This window comes from Catharus ustulatus, chromosome 20 (assembly GCF_009819885.2).
Source record: "Catharus ustulatus isolate bCatUst1 chromosome 20, bCatUst1.pri.v2, whole genome shotgun sequence".
In the NCBI taxonomy this organism is placed as follows: domain Eukaryota; kingdom Metazoa; phylum Chordata; class Aves; order Passeriformes; family Turdidae; genus Catharus; species Catharus ustulatus.
In genome coordinates this window covers 3,912,626-3,936,126 of record NC_046240.1, presented here as the reverse complement: position 1 = coordinate 3,936,126, position 23,501 = coordinate 3,912,626, and the positions used below count along the sequence as shown (strand labels likewise).

Genomic DNA, 23,501 nt, shown 5'->3' with positions numbered 1-23,501 from the left:
ACACAGGATTCCTATTAAAAAGGCTCGTAAATGAGAGGAACCTGTGAAGTGAAGGGGTGGAAGATGAGAGGGGTGGCACTGGAGATGAGCCAGCTGGCTGCCAGAAGCCATGAACAGGGAAATGTGTAGATGTGCTGGAGCCAGCAGCTTTCATCTAGCCTTTAAACCATGATTGTCAAATGGGGGAGAGAAAAGGGAGATACTGATGGGAAATGGAGGAGGGAAGAGATCCCTCAAGGGCACCAGCCAAAGGCATGGTAGAGGGTACAGATGCCAGGGGAAGGTTCTAACAGGGGCTTGAGACATGGGGATGTCACTGGTGTGCCCTCAAATCCTGCCATCAGGCAATTACTGTGCAAGAAGCACAAGCCAGGCCAGGAGATCCCCAGAAATGTCCCCTGCAGCACTCAGCAGCTCTCCAAGACACACAAAGTCCCAGGACCCCAGCACAGGAGATTTGCCAAGGTGTTTACAGTCCTCAAATACCAGGAAAATTATTTTTTTTGGAGGGGCAGGGAAGCACCACATCCACCTCAGCTCCTGCTGCTGGTTTTGGACTTTATTGCCTTCTGCCAGGGCAGGGAGATGGGCTCAGGTGGGGAAGCAAGGATGAGGTACCTTCAATGGTGCCCCACTTGGTCTTCCTCCCAAGGATTCTTCTTCCATTCACCTGGTACTCCTGGTCACTGCCCACCACTGCAAACGGGATCATTTCCTGTGGAAAAACAAAAACAAGGTTGTGGTTACTTCCTGAGAACTGCTCAGGAACCCAAACCAGGGAGCAAAGTCCTACACTGAGCTGTTTCCAGGAGGGTTTCATGGGATGAGCTGCTTTAACCCTGATGCCCTTGCCAGGGCCCACAGCCCAGCCTAAAACCAGCCCAAACCCAGCCCAGTCCACTCCCTCACTGGCAGGCACCTGGTACAGCTGGAACAAAGGTATCCCAAATCTTCCCTGGGAATTGCCCCCAACATCTAGCAACATATGGCCAACTCATTTCCTGAGCCAAGTTGGTGTCTTTGAACTTCAGAGTCCCTAAAAGACATTTTTCTTCATTGAATTTGTCCAATCCACTCTACTGTGCCAGGCTGATTCCTGTAGCACAGAATTGCCAGCTGCAGGGAGCCTACAGGTAAAATTCCATCCCAGGTAAAATTCCATGCCAGGAATGGCTGCTGTCCTAGGCAGGGATGGGCAGGCACCTCTGCTCCCTGAGCCTGGGGCAGGGGAAGGGGCCATGGACCCTCTGCTGAGGGCACCTGGCAGGGCTGGAGATGGGGAAGGAGGAGCCCCTTCCCCACGAGCCTTTCTCATCCTGCTCTGAGCTCTGGCAGGATCCCTGCTGCTGGCCAGACCCCATGGGCAGGGCACAGCAGCTTGGGGAAGAAAGCAGAGGCTTTTGGAAGGGAACCCCAGGACATCGTGGAGCTGCAGGGCCCAGGCACAGCCCCTGCACTGACCCGGAATTTCTCGTTCACCAGCCGATCCTCGGGGTCCTCATCAAACTCCTTCTGGGGGTACACATCGATCCCATTGGCAAGGAGATCAGCCATTATCTAGGAGGGAAGAGCAGAGGGACAGGTGAGGGACAGGATCTGCACTCCCAGCAGGGTCTGAGTGCTGCCCACCAGTCACAGCAATGTCCAGCAGCAGCATCCTCCCTCTCCATCCTGAGCACTGCCAACCTGGGGGACAGACACCTCTGCTCTGTCCCCACACACCCACCAAGAGCTTGCCCTGGAGCCTCTGCAAGAGCCTGGTGCCCAGACACAGCTCAGGCAGAGAGTGGGATGAAGTTACATGAGCTGGATGTTGTTTAGGGATTGGAAGAGACAACAAGACAACCCAAGCTGCCCAAGCAAAGGGGAACACAACTGGCAGGCTTGTAACACAAAGGTAAAGAGCTGCTCCCTGGAGTTTGTTTACACTCCTTGGGAAAGGAACTTGATCTGAGGGGACAAGGACACAGTTTGGAAGGGCAGACTCTAAGGACTTTGTGCAAGGCCGAGAGATGGTGAAATCTGATTCCTGGGTGGAGGCTCAGGTCACTTGAAGGATCAACCTCCTACAAGGCTGCAAACCCCAACCCAGACTGGCAGCAGCTCCCATCACTTCCTATGGCAAGAACTGCACCTCAGTCCAACAGTGCAGGCTGGCAAAGGAGGGGATCCAGCCCAGGGGATGCCCCAGCCAGCCTCCCACCCCTCACACACTGAGTTTAGGGGAACAGCCCAACAAAGCCAGCTCCAGGGAGCACATTCCACTCACTCAGCACAGCACTGGCACCAAACTGCAGCCAGGCTGGTGCTTCATATCCCCTGCCCACCCCATCCAAACCCAAAACCTTGCACCTCTCTGAACCAGCTACACCCCAGATGCAGACAGAGCTCTGCTTTGGGAAGCACACACACAGGCACACTGGAATGAGTGGACAAGGTCCCAGCCTGTGCCCACCTGGCCTGAATTCCTGCCCTCTCATCTGCTGGGAGCAAACACACCATGTGGCTACGTGTTCTCCCTCCATCTCAAAGGATTTGGGAGGTCTGGTAATAATCAGGAAGCAATCAGAGATAGGGTGAGCTCATCCTGTTACTGTCCCCATGGTCTTCCATGGTATCAGCAGCCAAGGGTGCCCAGGTGACATTCGGGGTCCCAGACTGCCTTTGTAGTGCCAGAGGCAGCCAGTCACCTGCAGCCACAGGGATGTGTGCACTGGTGAGCTCTGAATGGAGCCAGCAGCCTGCAGAAGGCACCAGAGGCAGCAGATGTGGCACCATGGGCTCACCCCTCCGTGCCCCCTCAGCAGCTCCTGTGAGCTCTGTGCAAACAGCCTGACAAGCCAAGCCAGCCCAGCCTGGGTCACTCCCAGCTCCATTCCCAGCCAGCCGCTAGCCAAGGAAATTGCTGGGAGAGTTTGGATTCAGCCCCCAAAACCAGAGTGGGTATTTCAGTGCCTGATGCTGCTCATTAGGAACTGGGAAGGAGAGGCTCCCACACTGGTGTGGGATGGAGCAGTTCACCCTCTCCTGCAAGGGGCCATGGAACCACCCCTGGCTGAGCTGCCATCCTGTCCATAACCAAAGGAGTGGCCACTAAAACTACCCTTTTGGCAAGACTCTCTTTCCCTTCACTTCTCCCAGGTCAGACTCCTGCATCAAGGAGTTTGTGGTTTTTACATCTGCAGGGAATGCTGAGGCCATCACGCCTGCAGCCACATCCATCGCCCACACAAACGGATTTACAGCCCCTTCCCAAACCCCAAACGGGCCACCCCCACCTCTGAGAGCCAAGCTCTTGCTGTGGGTTCAGCCCCTCCTCAGCTCCCAACCACGGGAATTTCATACCTTGCTTCCCTCCCAGCCCTGGCCCAGCTGAGCTCAGCAAACACACACATTTTTGGCTGGTTCCTGTATCAGTGCACGATGCTGCAGAGGGAGGGTTTTCCATCCCCTGTGTGCATCAACCTCCCAAAATAACAGAAACCAGCCTGAAAATAACAACAACAATAACAGGCAGGAGAAGCAGGCCTGGAGATGCAGAGCTCAGAACTTATCCTGCACTGACAGAGATCCAAGAGAAACACGAGGAAGTGCTTGGAGAGCAGTCCTGCCCTGCGCGGGATCGCTCCGAGCTGCAGCCGGAGGAATGCGCTGGGATCCGGCCAGGAGAGCTGCATAGCCTGCAGGACAGCCCAGGGCAGCAGGGATGGGGCAGCAGGGATGGGGCAGTGCAGCAGGGATGGGGAAGGGCAGCAGGGATGGGGCAGTGCAGCAGGGATGGGGCAGTGCAGCAGGGATGGGGCAGGGCAGCAGGGATGGGGCAGGGCAGCAGGGATGGGGTAGGGCAGCAGGGATGGGGAAGGGCAGCAGGGATGGGGCAGTGCAGCAGGGATGGGGCAGGGCAGCAGGGATGGGGCAGTGCAGCAGGGATGGGGCAGGGCAGCAGGGATGGGGCAGTGCAGCAGGGATGGGGCAGGGCAGCAGGGATGGGGCAGGGCAGCAGGGATGGGGAAGGGCAGCAGGGATGGGGCAGGGCAGCAGGGATGGGGCAGGGCAGCAGGGATGGGGCAGGGCAGCAGGGATGGGGAAGGGCAGCAGGGATGGGCCAGCAGGGATGGGGCAGTGCAGCAGGGATGGGCCAGCAGGGATGGGGCAGTGCAGCAGGGATGGGGCAGCAGGGATGGCAGCCCCAGAGAGGCAGCAGCCCTTACCCTCTGTTTGAAGTAGTCCCTCTCCTCCAGCGTTAGCGTGTCGGCTTTGGCGATCACCGGCACGATGTTCACCACTTTGCTCAGGCGCTTCATGAACTCGATGTCCAACGGCCGCAGCCTGGAAAACAGCAGGAAAAGGGGATTTGCACCCCGAGGCTGCTGCAGTCCCCTGGAAGGGAGGGGTATTCAAACAGCAGACAGAGAGGGAATCGATTCCTTTCATATAGGACAAGTAAAGACATTTTCTTAAAAGCTCAGCAGCCAGAGAGGGTTTGAAAACACTTTAAACATTTCCCTTTCAAAGCTGCCGCTATCGCTATCGCCTGTGAACCTTCACAAAGCCCCGTGAAGTGGCAGAGGGCTTTTATCTCTGCACGGCCACAGAGGACTGCAGGAACTTGCCCAGAGCTGCTGGTGTCCTTGGTGGAGCTGGGATGAGAGCAGGGTGATGCTGGCTGCAGGGCCAGCCTGCTGCCATGCACAAATCAAACCCTGCTCCAGCTCCACCTCAGCTGTCCCCAACCATCCAGGGCCAGCACAACTTGGAGATGGCCACAGGTGACCGTCCTGCTCACACTCCCCCTGTGCTGAGCACCAGCCATGCTTCTGCACAAGCTGGGAGTGCCTCACATTCATTCAGCTGGGATTAAAAAAAGCTCTGGAAATTCTCCAGGGGCTCACAGAGCACAGAAGAGATGCTGCTTGTTCCAGAGGGCAAAAATGTCAGAAAATCTCTGCAACAGAAGTCTCAGCAGAGATTGCATAACCCCAGTGATCAGTGCCTGGGGAAATCCCTCCCTGCTGGCAGCTCCACTTCCACACTGCTCCACATCCAAGGCCTGCAGACAGCAATGAAGGCACCTGGTCATGATCTCCCCCCTGATCCTTGGTGCTCCCTGAAGGTGTTTTAACTGCTGGGTGTCCCAAAGCAGGAGCAAACCCTCCTTGGGACACCTCCAGTTGCTGCAGGTCCCCCTTGGTGGCTCTGAAGGTGATGGGGACATGCAGCACAGCTGAGCAGGTGTTGCCTTGAAAAGGAAACCTGGAGGTCCCAGGTCCAGGATCACTTTTGGGACAGGAGGCTGCTTGAAATGAGCCCTCACTGAAGGGCCAAGAGAGCACCCAGTGCCAACACACTCCAGCCAAACCCCACCATGGTCTCTGAGACCCCTGCAGACCCAGGCACAGGAGTGCAGAGGGGAAGGGACTGATCCTGCAGTGTCCCCATCCCACGGGGACACCTCTGCCTGGCTCCAGCACTGAGGGAGGGACATTCCCCCCAGACAGACCCACTCAGCTCCAGCTGATCTGAGAACAGCAGAGCAGGCAGCACTGGTGACCCAGCTGACCCCTGCCCTGGTCACCCCCCGTGCCAGGGATGGAGCTGGACTGTGCCAGGTGGATCTTGTCCCCACACACCAACAGCACACACAGCCCCCAGCACGTCATTAGCACACGGACAAACGAGCTCCTAACACAAACACAGGGTCACAGATCACCCTGGGCCCCAGGAAAGAGAGATTTTGGCTATTAAAGAGAAAAAAGAATAGAAAAAAACCACAAGGAACCCCCCATGGACACATCTAAGCTGACTTGCTGCTGGCAAACATTGTTTGGAGCTCTGCATAATGTATTTCCCAGACCTCCAAGGAAGTAATGCAGTAATGCTCCTTTCCCAGCAGAATTCTTTCCCCTCCTCTCTCTTTGCTATTTTCCAAACAATTTTTCTCCTCTAAAAGCTTCTTCCCCACTGAGCCTGTGTTCCTGCCTCTTTCATCAGCTTTTCCTTTAAAGACCAGGATGCATACAGAGCGAATGCAGATGAATCCACAATCAGGCAGACATTTGAGTTGCAGCTCAATCTACATGTTAAAGGCTCAGTTCTGATCCCTCAGATCCCTCACACATCCGGAGGATGCCACACTGAGCCAGGGCCTGCCCACACCCCTGCTGTGTGCAGCAGCATCCCCCAGGCACAGAGAGCACAGTGAGCACAGTGACCGTGTCCATCTGCACCCAGGCACCTCTGACACACCTTTCTGCTCCCATGGGCTCCTGCAAGTGCCTCATCCACCTCCCTGCACCACCCTGAGACACCAAGGGACTCCCCAGCAGAGCACACTGTATGTTTTTAGGGTTTTCTGCAAGTTTCTAGATATTTTATCAACTCCTGCTAGAAAGGAAACTCCCCCAAAACCTTCATTATGTAAAAGAAAGCAAACCTTTGCACTGAGAACAATGCCTGCCTGTAGCTACACATCACATTCATGTGAAGACACCAAAGGAAAACACGTGGATTAAGGTGGTGACAAGTGCAATTTGCTCCAAGCACATCACAGAAATGAAGAGAAGGCTCAAGAAAATAACTAATCTATTTTCTTCCCCTTCCCCAAATGGTCCCTGGTATTGTTAACTTACACACATTTTGGGCTTTGCTGGGAAGGGTGGAGGAGCTCGAAGGGGAGTGTTGGGCTGGAGCAGGAGGTGCAGCATGGGCTGCAGCCACTCCAGCTGCTGCTGGGTGTTCCCTTATCCCTCCTGCCCTGGGCTGGGGACAGGCTGTGCAGCTGGGCACACATTATGGTGCCCAGGACAAACATTATTTCTGCCACTGTGCACAGACAGGATCTCAGCACAGGCTCCATCCTGCTGGTTTCCCCTGAAACTCTGCTACAGGAATCAAAATCCACAGTGAGCTGCAAAGTTATTTCCTTTTGGTTGTGCCCCAGATCAAACTAACAGCAGGAATTTGAGCTCTGTGTTAAGCAAACACCAGTGAGGACCCAGCAGCTGCCCAGCCCCATCACCTGCTCCAGGGAGCTGGTGGGCACCTGAGAGGGGCAGCCAGAGGGGAAAGGGGAGTGGGTGGCAGCTCCTGAGCCACCAGCCCTGGTAGAGGCAGGAGAGGTGATGATGAGGCCAGGCAGAGTTCCAGAGCCATTCCTGAGCTGAACAGAGCTTTGCAGGGTCAGAGCAGGGATATTTATTGGGTGGCAGAGCCAGGCTTGTGCAGCTGCAGCTGGAAGGCCCTGCCAGCACCATCCTCAGCATTCACAGGCACGGTTACAGGGAGTGTTCCAGCTGTGTGTGAGCTGGATGGGCTGCAAAGCCTGTCCTGAACTCCCTTGTGAACTCCCTCATGCAGCAGAAACTTCTCTGCTGATTAACCCTGGAGCTGCCTGGATGGGAGGGCCAGACTGAAACAGAGCCAAGCAATCCTCTGCTCTGGCCTCCAAATCTCTTCACCAGCTTTGCTTTTTTTTATATCCCTCACTCTTTTTTATTTAGGAAAAAGCCAGCTCTCACCCAGTGCCCTGCACATCCACAGGAGTCCTGTGCCATGCCCATCCTCATCACCAGCAGCAGCTCCCCAGGCAACACCAACACCCAGAGCAAGCACATGCCAGGAGGGAGCACCAAGCACCTGGGGTGGTGAGTGGAGCACATGGATGGTGCCATGGGGATGTGCTGGGGCTCTCTGGAGCTGGGTGACAATGTCCCCAGTGGAGCTCTATCCTCCATCCCATCCTCTCAGTCACCTCCTGGGGAGGACAGAGGCACCACAGCAAGGAGATCAGTGCCCTTCCCATTCCCTTCACAGACCTGCTGCCTCAGCCAGGGCACAAACCTGCACCCAGCTGTGTGTGACAGCCCCAGGACAAGGCTCCCACACAGGATCCTCTGCTGCAGCACTGTCACAGCAGCTCCACCCTGCAGGAGAGGTGGCCACATCACCCTTCATGTCTGTGCACACCACTGGGGATGTCCATGATGATGAAAAACGTAATTTGGACTTCACAAAAAAGCAGAGAGGAACCCCAATATCTGCTTGAGCTCTCAGAGAAGCAAAATTTCCCATTAACCTCCCATCCCAGTGGGGTTTGCCCCTCAGGTGGCAGGAGGGGATGGCTGAGCTGGTGACAGGGGACAGCCCCAGCCAGGCCATCAGTGAGGGGAAACAGGATCAGCACAGGGCTCAGCAACAACAGCCCCCAACTGCCGGGCTGGCTCGGATATTGGAAACACATGTTCACTGGAGAGAAGGAAAAAAAGCAGCTGAAAATGCACACAATTGCTGCTGGCCAGCGGGTGAGAGAAACCAGAGCACGGCTGGAGAGGCTCCTCTGGGGGACACAGCAATGGGGCTCCACACCCCTGTCAGGCACCAACAGGGCTCCACACCCCTGTCAGGCTCCAACAGGGCTCCACATCCCTGTCAGGCACCAAACAGGGCTCCACACCCCTGTCAGGCTCCAACAGGGCTCCACATCCCTGTCAGGCACCAAACAGGGCTCCACATCCCTGCCTGCACTGCCAGGTACCAACAGAGCTCCACACCCCTGCCAGGTACCAAACAGGGCTCCAAATCCCTGCACTCCCAGGCATCAACAGGGCTCCACATCCCTGCCAGGCACCAACAGGGCTCCACATCCATACCAGGTACCCAACAGGGCTCCACATCTCTGCCCTGTGTCAGGCACCAAACAGGGCTCCACATCCCTGCCTGCCCTTCAGGCACTCAACTCTCCCAACCCTCCAAGCATCAGATGTGTTTTGTAAGAGTTAAACAGCCAAGGGGTGAGGAAAAGCTGGAGCACAGCTCATGCTGCAGGTCAGACCTGCCAAGGCAGGGGCTGCAGATCTGGGCTGAGATAAGTGGGACCAACTCGTTAGACTGGCCTAAAAATGTCATCTCCCTTTGAACCCTTCTCTGTTTTATTGTTTTCAACCATAAATGTTTCGTCAGCCCCTCTGCTCCCGATCAGTTACACAAGAGGGGCATAACTGGCCCAAGCAGTCATTTTATTCCAGTGAAGGATGCATTTTTGGTCTACCCACTGACAGAAGCAAAACAAAGCCTTTTCTATTGGAATAAATCTCCACATGGGGAAGTGGAAAAGGCTGACATGAATGCAGTGCTGGAGGCTTAAGTTTACTTTTGAAAACAGACCCAAAAACATCTCCAATGCAGACAGAGCCAGAAGTGGAAGGAATTGACACAAATCAAAAGGAAACTTAGGTCTCATTTTGTGTTGTGATACTTTAAGTCATATTTTTCAAGACATTTTAAGTGCCCCAGATTTTCAGGGTGGGCTGTGTGCCTAAGAGGAAAAAAAAAAAAAAACCAGAGGCAGAAAAAAAAAATAGAGCAAGATCTGGGCCTTTTGATGTTGTCACTTGAGAAGTGCCAGAGCCAGGAGAACTCTGGGCTGAATAAACAGCATCCCACTTGCAGACTAGTCAAACAACCTACAAAATACCCTTATGGGGTGAGGGTATTCCACTGCCTTGGAAGCACAAGGAAAACTGGCTTCTCCCCTTACCATGTCAGGAGCAAAGAAAGAAAAAATAATGTTCTCCTTGCAAAAGTAGCCTCTCCATCCAATTTGAGACCTGTGTCCATCCTTGGTCGAGCAAGCCAGGTGACCACAGCAAAGGCAGCAGCTCCTGGAGCTCAGAGAGGATTTCATGGCCCTTCAGAAGAGGAAACACCGCACTTCTCTGGGGTACAGCAGCTCTGCTGTGTTACTGCAAGGCCTCCAAGCCCAAAGCTCCTCAAGCCCCAAAGCCATGGGAGGACTGCAGGGAGAAGTGCCCTGATGGCTGAGCCTGTGGGACATGGAGAGGGAAGGCAGAGGGGGCAGGGACAGTGGGTACATACGAGTGGCCTGTGGCTGGGATGAAATAAATACAGCAGTGCACCCGCGTGTCGGGGATCCGCTTCTTGCGGTTAATGTTGATCTCCTCCTGCAGGTACTTCTCGTACTGGTCATTGATGAACTTCATGATGGGCTGCCAGCTGCAGAGACAGGGGAACACAGGCTGGTGTGAGGGACCTGGAGCACCCTGACCTTCCCACCTGAGTGCATGAGCAGAGCCTGCAGAGCCCGGGATGCTCAGCATCTCCTGAGTCACAATCCTCGGGTGTTACTGCTTAGCAACTCCATGCACTGCTGCAGGGGGGGATTTACTGGCTGGTTTAGACAAGCAAGTGCATAAAATTGCTCCCTTCTCTCCTGCTGGACCTGGCTGTGGAGCAGCACAGCACTGGGACCATGCCCTGGCTGCTAGCACACTGTCACAGCACAGGAGCACGAGCAGAATCAAAGCCCCCAAGCCCAGCCCAGCTGGTGGTGGGGACAAGCTCCCTGCCATGGGCCATCCCTGCCCAGCCCAGGAGCCATCCCACAGAGCCAGACACTGTGCCAGGCATCCTGGGCACAGCTCAGCCTCCAGAGCCACATGAGCAGGGTCTGGGCACTGGCCCTGCTGGCACACAGCTGCTCCCAGCCACAAACAAAGGTTGCCTCATGCCTGGAACAGCAGGATGTTTGTGGCTCTCAGGGGGAGCATGGCACTGCTCTGCCAGCACAACAACCTCCCTCCTGCTGCCCACAGAGCAGCAGGGCACGGGGTCAGGGTGTGCTGGGGCCCTCCTGGCCTCCCCCTGCAGCCAGGGCAGAGGGGCAGCTCACCAGTTCTCGTTGTTGATGTGGTCCCCAAAGCCCGGCGTGTCGATGACTGTCAGCTTCATGCGAACGCCCTTCTCCTCAATCTCTGAAAGAGAGCAAAGTTGCTGTGTCAGCAGACTGTGGATGGGTGCTCTGGCCAAGCCCAGCCTCCCAAAATCAGCTGCAGGGCTGGAGCTTGCTCCCAGGGTGAAATGCACCTTCACAGCTCCTCAGAGGCACAAATCAACCCTCCAAAGGGGTCCAGCCCCATTTCCACCCTAAAACGGTCCCTTCCAACACAGTTAACTCAATGCTGATGCATAAATACAAAACAGATGTTTTCACAGCCCTGCAAGCATCTCTGGATGGTAAAAGCCATCAGAGAGATGAGGGTGGAGGTTTATGGAGGTCCACAACTCTGTGAGTCCCCAGAGACACAAGGCAGAGCAGGACCTAAAGCCAAAGCAGCAGGTGGGACCTGCTGAGCCTCACCATGAGTGATGGATTTGATTTCAATGGTCTTGGGGATCCTCTCCTCAGCAGCTGGCTGTACAGATTTCCGGCTGATCTTGGATTTGAAGAGGGTGTTGATTAACGTGGATTTCCCCAAGCCGCTCTGACCTGGAAGAGAGCAGGATAACCCAGAGTCAGCACTCCCTGCTCTGTCAGGGGCCAGGGGATGGGGCTGCTGACAGACCCAGCCTGCACTGCATCTGCCAGAGGATGGAGGGAGGGATGAGGAGCAGCTGCTCCCCTGCAGCTCCCTGGAGCTGAGGAGCTCAGCCCAGCCAGGAGGAGGCTGCAGGTAGCAAAGCCCCTCCCTGGCTCCAAAGCAGCAAACCAAGAGCTGGTTCCCTGCATCCAGGCAAAACCCCAGCAATCCTGAGGACAGGCAGGCAGTGCTGGGGATGTCTGAAGGGCTGTGGTGATGCTCAGCAGGGCACGGGGACCAGGGAATCACAGGAAAATGCCTCCCAACTGTGCCTTCACCCTCCTGCAGTCTGCTCTGTCCAGTTCCACAGGAAGCTTGGCAAGCCTTTATCTGGACAGCACTAACAGCAGCAACAATCCTACAAACCTCAGCCCTGCTGCATCTGCTGCTGCTTCCCTGACAGACTTGCTGCTGCAATCAGCCCAGCTGGCTGCACAGACACAGGTCCACGCCAGGAGCTTCTCTGAATCCCACAAACAACAGCCCAAGAAGCACATGAGATTCCACAACTTTAGAAAAACAGCTTTTAGAAAAGCATTTTCATGCTTTATATCCCAGAGCTGATGTTGATCTGTGAGGAAAGGACACGAGCAGCTCCTGACTCTCCAGGAACAGCTGTCCCATGAGCTTGGAGAACAATTTTTCCAGAGCAAAGAGAACAGAATTAACTCCCAAAACCCAGGGAGCAGATATTCTGGGCCCCCTACAAACACTGCAGAGACCCTGCACACACCACAGGGACCAAATGGCCCTGTTCTGCCAAGACTTGTTACAGCCAGCTATGATGGCATTGCCACCAGCATGTCCCCTGTCCCAGAGTGTCCCTAAGCAGTCAGCAAGGGTTTCACCCACATCCTTCAGGGTCCTGGCCCATCCAGCCTGCCCAAGCCAACTGCAGGACCAGCCAGCAGTGGGAATCACCTCCTGGCATCACCTCACTCCCTGACTGTTGCTATCACATGAGGGAAGGCAATGACAGCAACTCAGACTTCTTCAGCAAGAAGAAGCTTTTATTGAAAAGATCTACTCATATTTATAGCATGGATTGCAAAGCTCAGACAGAAGGTTAGGATAAGAAAACAACTTCTGTTATGTACACACAGCACACTTACATGGAAAAGAACAGGTGTTCAATCTGTGTTTTTTCCTGTCCTATCACTGATAGGGTCTGTCTGGGAAACTGCTGGGGGTCTGCACCCTGGAGCTGTGTATCTTCACAGCCTGGGAAAGATTCTAGCTATCTAAGAAAAACTGAAGCTACTGTAAAAACTGTACCTTCACAGCCTGAGAAAATCCTGGCTGGAAATTTTCCTAGGCCACTAGCAGTGTCCACACCTGATCAAACAGTAATTTTAGAGCTGAGTTTGCAACACCACCGATGGGTGCAATCCAGCACAGGAAAACTTTGACAGCCACTGTCACTGCTGGGCAGTGAGAAACACATGGACCAGCCTGGGGGGAGTGCTCCCAGTCCTCTGCTGCCTAAAAACACACAGCCAAGCACGAACAGGCCTGGAGCTGGGCATGCAGGGCCAGAACAGGTGTCACTGCACCACTGCTCATCATTAAATGGAGCACCTGGGGACAGGGAAAGGCTGTGTGACACACTGGGACAGGGAAGGCTGTGTGACACACTGGGACAGGTGAAAGCAGGGTGACACTGGGACAGGTGAAAGCAGGCTGACACAGTGCCAGAGCTCCAGGCAGTGGGTCTCTGCTCTCATGCCTGTCCAAGCTGCTGGAGTTGCCTGCCTGGAAAGGGATCTGAGGTGAGAGCCACCAGCAGCCAGGATGTGATGTCCCACTGGCACCACAGCCACAGGGAGGTGCAGCTGGGGACCCCAAGGCTGTGACAGGCAGCTGACTCAGGCAGAGCCCCTTCCAACAGCCCTGGTTTGCAGCCCACTGCCTTTCCCACAACTGAAATCCAGTGGGGAAAAAACACAGCTGAGCCTGGCCACCTCTGCTCTCCTTTCAGCTGCACTGCACAGAAAACTGAATACAAAAGATGTGCTTTGGGGTTGGGAATTTTAGAAGTTTAGACATTTCATTTCTGTAACTTCAGAGCACAAGGGACTCAGCTGACCATAGTCTGCAGCCCCCTCTCAGCTCTGGTGGGATTTTGAAACCCTTTTGAATGGGGACCTTGCTACAGTGGGGAAAGGGTTTTCACAAAGCCCCATCACAGGCACATGGTGAGGAGTGCCCCCCACATTTTATTAACATTTTAACATAGCAGCCATGCTCAGGTCCCACCTCTCCTGCAGCACAAGTTACTTCCCTCCTTCCTGCCCTCATGTAAGACAAAGATTGGAACAATTTGAGCTCAAGGACTCGCAGCTTAGGCTGGATAGGAGCAGTGGAGCTAACCCCATGCCTAGGGAGGCCCAGCAGGGAGGGCTGGCTGCTGCCCCTTCCCCGAGGTGCTGCTCCTCCTGCATCCCTCCCTCACCTTCTGGGAGGGCCACAGCTCCACTTGTTTATGCTGCCCCGAGTTCCCAGGCTGTAAACAGCCAGCCCAGCACAGAACAATGCTTTCCAGGCGCGCCGCAGCACGAGCCCTCATACCACACACAGCGCTGCCAAGGCAGAGCGCTCCTCAACATCCCTGCACAGCTCACTGCTGAGCACAGCCTGCTCCTGGAGGGATGGCAGCCTCCCCCAGCAGGGAAATGGGAGCTCAGCACAGGTAATCTCTCTTTCAGGCTCCCAGGACCAGTGCAGCGGTTCCTCTGTTTGCAGCAAAGAATTGGATTTGTTAAAACGCCTCCCAAGAACTGGTTCTGCACTGACCAGCCTTGCTGTGATCACCCAGCCTGGGGAACCTTCCCCAGAGAGGGGATGAAAGTATCAGAATGGGAAAGGCTGAGCATCCACAGAGCTTGCTGGAAAGCTGCAGCACACTGAAATCTTTAACAGAATTAGCCAAAGCTCTGGATCAGACCTTTCCACAAGCGCAGGCAGACCTCCAGGACACCCAGTGGGACATCCCACAGGCATCACACCTGTAGCCTTGCACAGCTCCTCCCAGGAGGATAAGGGATGGTGAGGCCCCATCACCACCCCACTGCTCATTGCCTGGGAGTGACTCTCCTCATCCCCTGGCTGACACAGGCAGGGAGAGCTGCTACCTGACCAGCCCAGCCCCAAGGAGCACAGCCCAGCTCACACAAGGGCTCCACAGCACCAGCTCAGACACTAACAGCTGGAAAGAGCAGAAAAGCCTCATTTCTTTTCCCTTTTTCCCCCTGGCTGGTGTCCCACAGTGTCAGCCCAGCTCTCCAGTACACCCAGCATTCTGCAGGTCAGTGGCTGTGCCATCCCTGGCTTTGGGGGCCTGGGGGCTGCAGGAGCAGAGATCCCCACAGCTGAAGCTGCAGCCAGAGCAGCAGTGATGCAGCCAGTGGTCATTAGCTCAGGACAGCCAATGAGCAGGAGCTGGTGTGCAGCAGGATTTGGGCACACACCCTCCAGCCCTCCCTCCTTGCATGGGACACTCCCTGGGACACTCTCATCCCTGCTGTGCCACCCTGCAGGTCCCCAAAAGAGCCAAATGACTGAGCTATGCACACCCCTCCTGCTGCCCTTTATTTCCATCAGTAAATCACTGCTTTTGGCATTTCTTCCCTGGTGCTTGCAGCAGGGCTGCCTGGACACAAAAAAACCCTCACGAACAGGAATTTTACCCAAATTGCTGGAAGTACCAGCAGGGATGAGGGTTCTGGAATAGCAGCAGCAGTGCAGCCCTTTGAACCCTTGAATGTGCCTCCTGCTCAAACCAGGGCAGGACTTCCAGCAGAGCTGTCGAGGGAGCTCTTGTGAGCCCTGACACCCCTCGAGGGGCTTTCCTCTGGGATGTGCCTATGGATAATGCACCCCAAGATGCAGGAGGATGAGGAGGACTGTGGACCACATCACATGGACAGCTTTAACTGCAGCTGATACCAGGCCAGCTCCTCGGGGGCAGGGTGTGACTGCCAAGGCAGAGCCCCCAGCGCTGACCCCAGACAGGACAAACACCGTGGGACAATGACAGCACCCCGCTGGCACAGCGGGGACAACTCACCCACGACCATGATGTTGAACTCGAAGCCCTGCTTCATGGCTTTCCTCCTCAGCTGCTCCAGGATGGCATCAATGCCCACGTAGCCGAAATCCGCAGCCTTGTCCGGCCGCGCCGGCGCCGCCTGCTTGGGGCCGGCATCCCGCGGAGCGTCCGTCATGCCGGGAGCGTGGCTGGACACGGCCTCTGCACCTGCAGGGACAGACACAGCCTGCTCAGGGTGCTGCTGCTGCCTGCTGCAGCCACAGCACCTGCACAGACTCAGGGAGCCAGCAGGGTGGGAGAGAGGAGGAGTGTGGGATCTTCCTCCACAATAATTACAGTAATTTCACGATTATAAGCCGCACCTGATTATAAGCTGCACGTTACAATACAGAGTGTGATAAAAGATATCTATTCTATCACCATCTGTTGAGGGTGGGGGCAGTGATCCTTATCTCTGTGGGAGATATTCTGCTAATGGGCCATCCATTGAAACCAGGCAGGACATTGTTCTTTATCTTTTCACAACCCATCCTTCCTCCAGCCAGTCATTTTCTGCTCATGGCCATTGAGTCCCACTGTGGGACTGATAAAATTACTGCATCCCATTGGGAGTTGCTCCAGCCATGGGGAAGAGCCCAACATTTCTTACCAAGATAAAAACAGAGGTTTTGGGACACTAAGGGAACCCCTTTCTCCACTGGACTCCAGAGGAAAACCGGATTTCTCCACATCACCACTGGAGCTCTGGAGGGAAACTGCACCTTGTACAGGAGCACTGCTCCAACTGAGCCACATCTGTCACTGCAGGAGGATGCAGCCACCATGGAATGGGACTGCTGCCAACACCCTGCCTGACGGCTGTCAGGTTATACTCTGACTGTGTCAAGGTTTGGGGTTTGTTTCTTTATAGTGCTGTATTTCCCTAGTAAAGAACTGTTATTCCTAATTCCCATATTTTTACCTGAGAGCCTCTTGATTTCAAAATTATAATAATTTGGAGGGAAGGGGTTTCCATTCTCCATTTCAAAGAGAAGCTCCTGCCTTTCTCAGCAGACACCTGTCCTCCAAACCAAAACAGCAACTTTTCATTCTTTGTCCATATATAAGCCACACCTGATTATAAGCCGCACTTTGGGTCCGGACCAAAATTTTAGTCAAAATGGTGTGGCTGATAATCGTGAAATTACTGTACGTGAGTTTTGGATTTTCTTTCTCTCTGTTCACTTGATCCCTGCCTGCTCCACCAAACCTGCCACAGCAAAGGGATGCTGCTGGGGGGTGTGAGCACAGCAGGTCCCACAGCAGCTGATCTGCTGCCACAGAGCAGGACCCAGCACCCAGAAAGTCCTCAGCTCACATCAGGAGTGACAAAGCCCCACAGCCCCGTGCCCAGGCACTGCTGTTAAAGGCTGGCAGAGCTGCACACCCCACTCCTCCACACCACTGGAATTACAGCACTGTGCACACAGCTGCTGTGAACAGCTCAGCCCCGTTCTGAGGGAGCTGGATGGCTCTGCAGACACAGGGAGTCCCTGGTATCCACTGCCACGTGCCCTCCTCGAGCTCCAGCTGATGCAGATCAGAGGCTGCCGGCCCTGGCTTGTGGAAAACCCAGCACATTTGCATCAAGATGGGTTGTGCCAGACAACACCCACGCAGCCACGGAGCTTCTGTGATCTCACTCTCATTCTGTCCATAACTGCTCAGAAACCCAACCCCTCCAGCCTCCCTCAGAGACAGAGTACCTGTCTCCCCTGCAAGATGCTCCAGCCTAGCAAACTTCAGAAGAAGCAAATGTAAAACTACTGCCTCAGCCAACAGCTTTCAAAGAAAAAGCAAGGAATTATCTACTCCCCCAGGCAGCAGGCAGGAGCACTGGCCCCAGGAAGGACAAAGTGCCCCAAGTGCCCTGGGGTGATGTGGCCTTGTCCCCTGCCAGCCCCAGCTGCTCTGCAGCACCCACAGAGGTTACAGCAAATATCCCAAAGGCAGAGCAGGCACAAGATCAGCCCAGTCCCCTGCAAGCCCCTGGAGGCATCAGCCACATGCAGCATGCTCCTCTGATCAGCACAGAGAGGGAGGTTTTAGGAAAACACACTTCTAAGAGCCCTCCCCACCCCAGCATGCTGCTGCTCTGTGCCTGGGTCCCTGCTGCCACCAGACTCAGCGAGCATTTTGTTGTTGCTCAGTGTTTTGCAATGATTATTTATTATTTTTTAATCACTTACTATTATTAATAAAAACATTATTATTTGAAAAGTCCTCACCCCTCCAGACAGCAACACAGCTCTCAGCTCATCTCACCCCAGTTATTCCTGGCCTTTGATGATGTGCTGCTTGCCTTTCTCTCCCTCCCTCTCTCTGCAGGAGTGTGGCTGGGCCAAAGGGGCTCTTCCAAACACAAACCCATCACCCCTTTTCCTCTGGCTGTCTCAGACTGGACCCTGCTGGGGTCTGTGAGGCGGAACCACACTCATTCCTTCAAGTACAGTACACTTCCATGCACTTAATACAGGTCAATCAGACGGGAAAAAAAAAAAAAAAAAAAGGAAAACCAAACCTAGATCTAATCCCAAAGACTGTCAGGTCACTTTGAACACTTTTTTCCAACCCTCAGTTCCAGGCTGTGCAGCTGAGCATTACTCACAGAACTGCCAGAGAGCAAAAACTGTCCTTGAGAGACATGGGAGCATCCCACTCCTCCTGGGAACCCTGCACAGCTGGAACTGCACTGCCATGGGAGCAGGGACCCTGCACAGCTGGAACTGCACTGCCACACTGCCCCTCATAAAGTCAACCAGCCTGGCATGCCTGAGGCCCTTCCACGAATCCCAAATTAGCCTTGTTCCAAAAAGGCAAGGCCAAAAGTAGAAAAAAAAAATCCCCACATAACATTAAAAATAACCGCAACAAAACGACAACTAAATCATGTGGAAAATATGCTGCCCCTGTTATGCAATGGGTTTAACTCCTCCAAACACCACTTGTGTGCACAGGACAGCCCCAAGGATGGGACAGCAAACTGGAACACTGGGGCAGGTAAGGTGCAGAGAAATTAAAAATTAAATAGAGCAGAAAGCCACCATTTATCCACCTGATAAAGGCCAGGAGCACCTCCAGCATCTCAAGGAGCAGTTGGTAGCATGCAGAGGGGCTGACCTGTTCCTGGACAGGGAGATGTGCAGGTAAAGTGTGCCCAGCTCAGGGAGCAGACACTCCTCACCAAACTGCCCTCAGGGGGAGGAGAAGGGCTCAGGGCTCACCAGGCTCCAGCCACACCAAAGCCACCAAAGTCAGGACAGCCCACATGCTTCAGCTGGTCTGTGGGGAACTTGAGATTTAAAGCACCTAGGTCTTGACTGGGGAAAAATACAATAAAATATTTTGTATATAAAATAAATATATTTTGTATATAAAATGAGTATATTGCAGCTAGGAGTGTCTGCAGGACAGCAGGGATGCAAAGACACCCAGCAATGCCCCAACAGCACCAGCAAACTCCCAAGGGAAATGTCACAACTCGAATTTATTTTTTTTTCAGCTTCCCAGCACTGAGATGGGCTTTTCTTAGAAAAAACTCCAGTGGTACACTCAGCTCCAAGGGGTTTGTGCCAGAAGGAGGGTGCAGCCAAAGCCATCCCTGGTGGCACACAGGGATGCAGCGCTGGGTGGCAGGGACCACTCCCAGGAGTCACTTCTCTAAAAAATCAAGATCTTAGAAATAAAGTGGAGCAGAGCAGTGGATGCCTGGGATGCATCACGGGCACATCCTGGACTTGTCTGACCTGCTGTGCTCTCTGAGGGGACAATGTCAAACCTGTGGTGCTGCCAGAGTCACTGAGCTGACCCTTGTGGAGCACTGCAAGGAGGGATGGGTTAATAAACACCCTATTACTGTCTGAAATCCCTGACTGCCACCTGCAAGAGCAGGACCAGACCTCAGATATTCCCCAGTGTTACCTTAACCCAACTCTGTCCCTCACACAAGGGTCCACTGCTTTGCTGATGGGGCAGAGAGCTCAGAGCCTGCAGCTCTCTCCCACTAAAGTGTTCCTGGATAAACACCAAGCACGTGGGCACAAGTACTAGTGCCATATTCAGTCCTTCCCTGGCAGGGAACCCCTGTCCACACGGGCACAGGAGATGTGGAAATGGTCAGGGCAGCGCTGCACCGAGCAGGGATGGAACCAGAGCTGCGGCTCGGGCACGGCTGAATCAGGACAGCTGCTCCAAAGCTGATTTTGCCAAAGGCTGGAGGCTGTTGCTCTGTAATTGATGCATGTCAGACACGAGCCAAAGCCAACATCTGTGAAGCAGCAGATGAAAGGCACCCCGTGGGGAGGGAAGCCCCTGGGAGCCCCCCGGGGACCCTCCTGCTCCTTCAGCCAGCTGGATGCTGTGTGCTGTGGGATGGGCTTGGCCAGGGTTAGTCCTGGAACTGCTGTGCTGGTGCCACGAGGCTGCCACAGCCCAGGACACTGCGGGCAGGGCATGCAAGGACAGCCATGAGCTCCCCCAAAACCCCAAAGGCAGGGGCTGCTAATCCTCCCTGAGGATCTGGGATCTGCAGGGGATGGGGCTTCACTGCAGACACACAGAGGCTAAAGCACCCTCAGACTGGGAATGTCTCACCCACCCCAGGTCCTGGTAGACCCAGCAGCTCCCTGCTCTGCTGGTGATCTGGGAGAGCAGGGCTGGTCACAGACCTGGGGCTCAGTGGCTGCACAGAGAAACCAGGGAGAGCCCAGGAGGCTGCACCTCTGCCATGGCCACCTGCCAACAGATCCAAACCACTGCACACACAACGGCAATGTTTGGGGAGTAAACCCAAGGAACACCCTTTGGACGCCAGGAACACTAAGCACTGGCCACCTTTTGATGATGCTGCAACCAGTTGTGCAGAGCTACAAGCACCCACAAGACCAGGACACTGCGGGTAACTTCCCTTCCCTCCACATAACAGACATGGAAATACCATGGGCTCCCAGATTTGTGGGATGGGCTTGTGCAAACACAGAGAGTATGTTCAGAGCAGTGAACAGTATCAGGGAGTGAAAGCACAGCCTAGGCAGCTGAGTATCCACAGATGTTTTCACAGGGGAAGTGTGAACCATCGAACCTCTCGAGTTCTGGGAGCAGCCTCTTGGAGAATTGTGCCAGTAGGTGTCACAGATGTTTGTAGCTCCAAGGAGAGAATCCACAACTCCTGGCTAAGAACAGCCGGCTGTGGGGCCTCCAGGGCCTCTCCCCTTGGCACAGGAGCTGGTGAGCACAGGCCATGGAAACAGATCCAACCTGGGGAGGAGGTGGCAGAGACACGGCTCGCCCTGCCCAGGGGACAGGAGGAGTCTCAGCAAAGCCAGGACTGGATGCAATGCCAGCATGGCCCAGGCACTGCTGGTTTTGTCAGCTGCCACGGGACCCCTGGTGCTGACTGCAGCAGGTCCCTGCTGAGGTGGGGGTGCCAGGCAATGTGAGGCACAGCTCACTCCAAAGCTGAGGGGGCTCAGCCTGGCACAGGGAGCCAGTGGCACAGACCCTGCAGCACCAAAATGGAGCTAAGGGAAGTTTCTATTATTCACCTACAACCACCAGCACCTGGCTGGCACTGCCAGGCCTGAGCTAGTCTGTCCCTTGCATCCCTGAGCACTGGGCTAGTTTCAGGCTGGCCACCAGCCCAGGCCTCCCTACCAACCAGTTATGTTTCCTTCTCAGCTTGCATTTCCACCTGGATGCCAACAAACACCACCCAGAAACAGCAGAGTGTGCTTAACTGCACTTCATTAGAGCAAATCCACCCAAGAGCTCTCAGAGAGGTGTCCAGGTGCCTCTTGAGCACACAGGGCTCTAGGCTTTGAAGCCTTTTACTCCTGTGGGGAATAAACCCGCTTTCAGAGTTTAAAAAAGGAGGCAGTGAGCCCTGCTGTGGCCACAGCCCTGAGCCACAAGCCATGGGCACACATCACATGCAGGTCGAGCTGTGCCTGCCAGCCACGTGCTCTCTCATTTCCGTCCTCACTCGCTGTGCTTCCCCTTCCGCTCCGGAAGCCCAGCACTCCCCTGCAGCTCAGCCCTCCTCACTCTTCCATTTACGAGAGACAGATGCATCAGGGCTGCCCATCACTGCTCCCCTTCCCATCTTACACCCTCTGGCTGCTGCAGGCTCTGGGCTGGGAGGCAGGAGCCCAAGCCAGGGTCAAACCCTGGTGCCAGCTCCACAACCTGACAGTAGCCCATGGTCCTGGATGTGGCTGTGAGGCTGCACACCAGGCTGAGCACCACACTGATCACCAGGATAATCACCAGACTGATCACCAGGCTGATCACCTGGATAACCACCAGGATGATGCCAGGCTGAACACCAGGCTGATCACCAGGCTGGCCACCACCCGCCCCGGCAGGACCTGTGTAGCCCTGGTAGCACAATCCACAGTGTGACATTCTCATTCCTCCAACCACGTGAGACAGCAGCTCTAAACCACTTGCAAAAAACCCTTCAGAGAGCTGTTAGGCTGTTTTCCTCTATGCTTAAAAAGGAGGAGGGATCATGAACAACCCCAAGTCCCAGCCTGGGCATACAGAGGTCTCTGGCCATTCGGCCCCACTGATCACCCTCTGTAAGGAGCTTCTTCCCCTGGAGCTGGAGCAAGGCTGACCCAGAGCAGCCCTCCCTCCCTGGGAACAGCCCATTGAGAGGAACCTTCCTGCACACAGCTGTCAGCAGAAGCTGCTCCATCAGCAGGACCCATGTAGCCCATGCAGTGGCCAGCACAGCCCATGCTCCCTGCAGCCAGGCTCAGGGTGCCTGTGCCCAGCAGGGTCCAAGGACACTCACAAAACTGATTCCATGGGGGCTCTGAGGATGGGATCCACTCCCACCCCTGCCCACCCAGCCTGGACACGGGTACTCAGCACAGGAGGGACACGGGGACCCTCCCCAGCCCCCAGCCAGGGGAAAGCACCCTTCTCTCCTGTCACCACTGCTCTGCAGGGCTCAGTGCTGAGAAAACAAAGAGCCAGGCAGCGCTCCCCAAACTCAGCCTGTCCAGACAGCACTGCAGAAGGAACGAGTCGGGCCAAGCCCCAGGAACGGGCACGGGGCACGGCTGGATGTGCCCACTCCCCTGAGCTGCACTGATGCCCCCATCCCACGAGGCACTGACTGCAGCTAGGGCAAAACAAGGAGCAAACCAGAGGGATTCACATCCTCGGGGCTGCAGCTCAGCCTTTCCCCCCGCCCTATTTTCTTTTCTCCCCTTCTAACATTGTTTCGCTTGGTTTTGTTCTTTGAAGGGTAGGGTGGTATGGATTTTTATTAAATTTCTTTGTTTGTTTCTGTTGTTCTCTTTCTTTACCAAAGGCAGCTGCGCCCCAGACGCTCCGCGAGCCCTTTAGGGGGGCAGGGCAGGGGACGGGGCAGGGGATAGGGCAAGGGACAGGGCAGGGGACAGGGCAGGGGACAGGGCAGGGGACAGGGGTGCCCACGAGGGCAGGGCAGGGGACAGGGGGTGCCCACGGGAGCAGGGGAGGGGACAGGGGGTACCCATGGGGGCAGGGGGTATCACGGGGGCAGGGCAGGGGACCGGGGGTGCCCCCCAGGGCAGCGCTGCTCCGTGGCTCTGCACCGGTGCCGGACAATGCCGGCAGCACGGCCAGGCGGTGCCGAGCAGCCTCTGTTGCGGGGAACAGCGGCGGCACAAGGGGCCGAGCCCCGCAGCACCCGGAGCCCTGCCCTGCTCTGCCCTCCCTGGGAACCCCGGCACCCCCACCTCCCGCTCTCTCAGCCCCTTCCCCAGGGTAATTCCCCCCAAAAAGCGCTTTCCCAGCAGCACAATGCCCCCTCGGCCGCCCCCGGGCACCGCAGACTCACCCGCGGCGGCTCCGGCAGCCGCTGGCTCCCGCCTCCGCCGCGCTGTCCTGCGCCTCCTCCCCCATCGCCCTTCCTCCTCCTCCTCCTCCTCCTCCTCCTCCCCGTCACCCTGCCTCCTCCCCCTGCAGCCCGGCCCGGGGGGATGGAGCCTCTTCCCGGGAAGTTGCTTCGCCCCCGGGCGGTTTCCATCCCCCCGGGCCAGGGGGGC

At 55.5% G+C, this 23,501-nt stretch overlaps 1 protein-coding gene across 6 annotated transcripts in view; it reads right to left on the bottom strand.

Annotated features, from left to right (window-relative positions):
- Positions 1-23,501, bottom strand: part of SEPTIN9 (septin 9) — a 134,592-nt gene that overhangs the window by 3,719 nt on the left and 107,372 nt on the right. For 5 of the 6 annotated variants that reach the window (XM_033076716.1, XM_033076719.2, XM_033076718.2 and 2 more), the window contains 7 exons: positions 15,442-15,630; positions 11,156-11,284; positions 10,688-10,769; positions 9,874-10,011; positions 4,212-4,329; positions 1,462-1,557; positions 619-715 (listed from right to left, as the gene is read on the bottom strand). In XM_033076716.1, the coding sequence (XP_032932607.1) occupies positions 619-715; positions 1,462-1,557; positions 4,212-4,329; positions 9,874-10,011; positions 10,688-10,769; positions 11,156-11,284; positions 15,442-15,630 (849 nt within the window). Of the gene's footprint in view, positions 1-618; positions 716-1,461; positions 1,558-4,211; positions 4,330-9,873; positions 10,012-10,687; positions 10,770-11,155; positions 11,285-15,441; positions 15,631-23,293; positions 23,344-23,501 lie in introns of those variants that run through there. The other variant, XM_033076721.1, reaches the window with a different exon arrangement.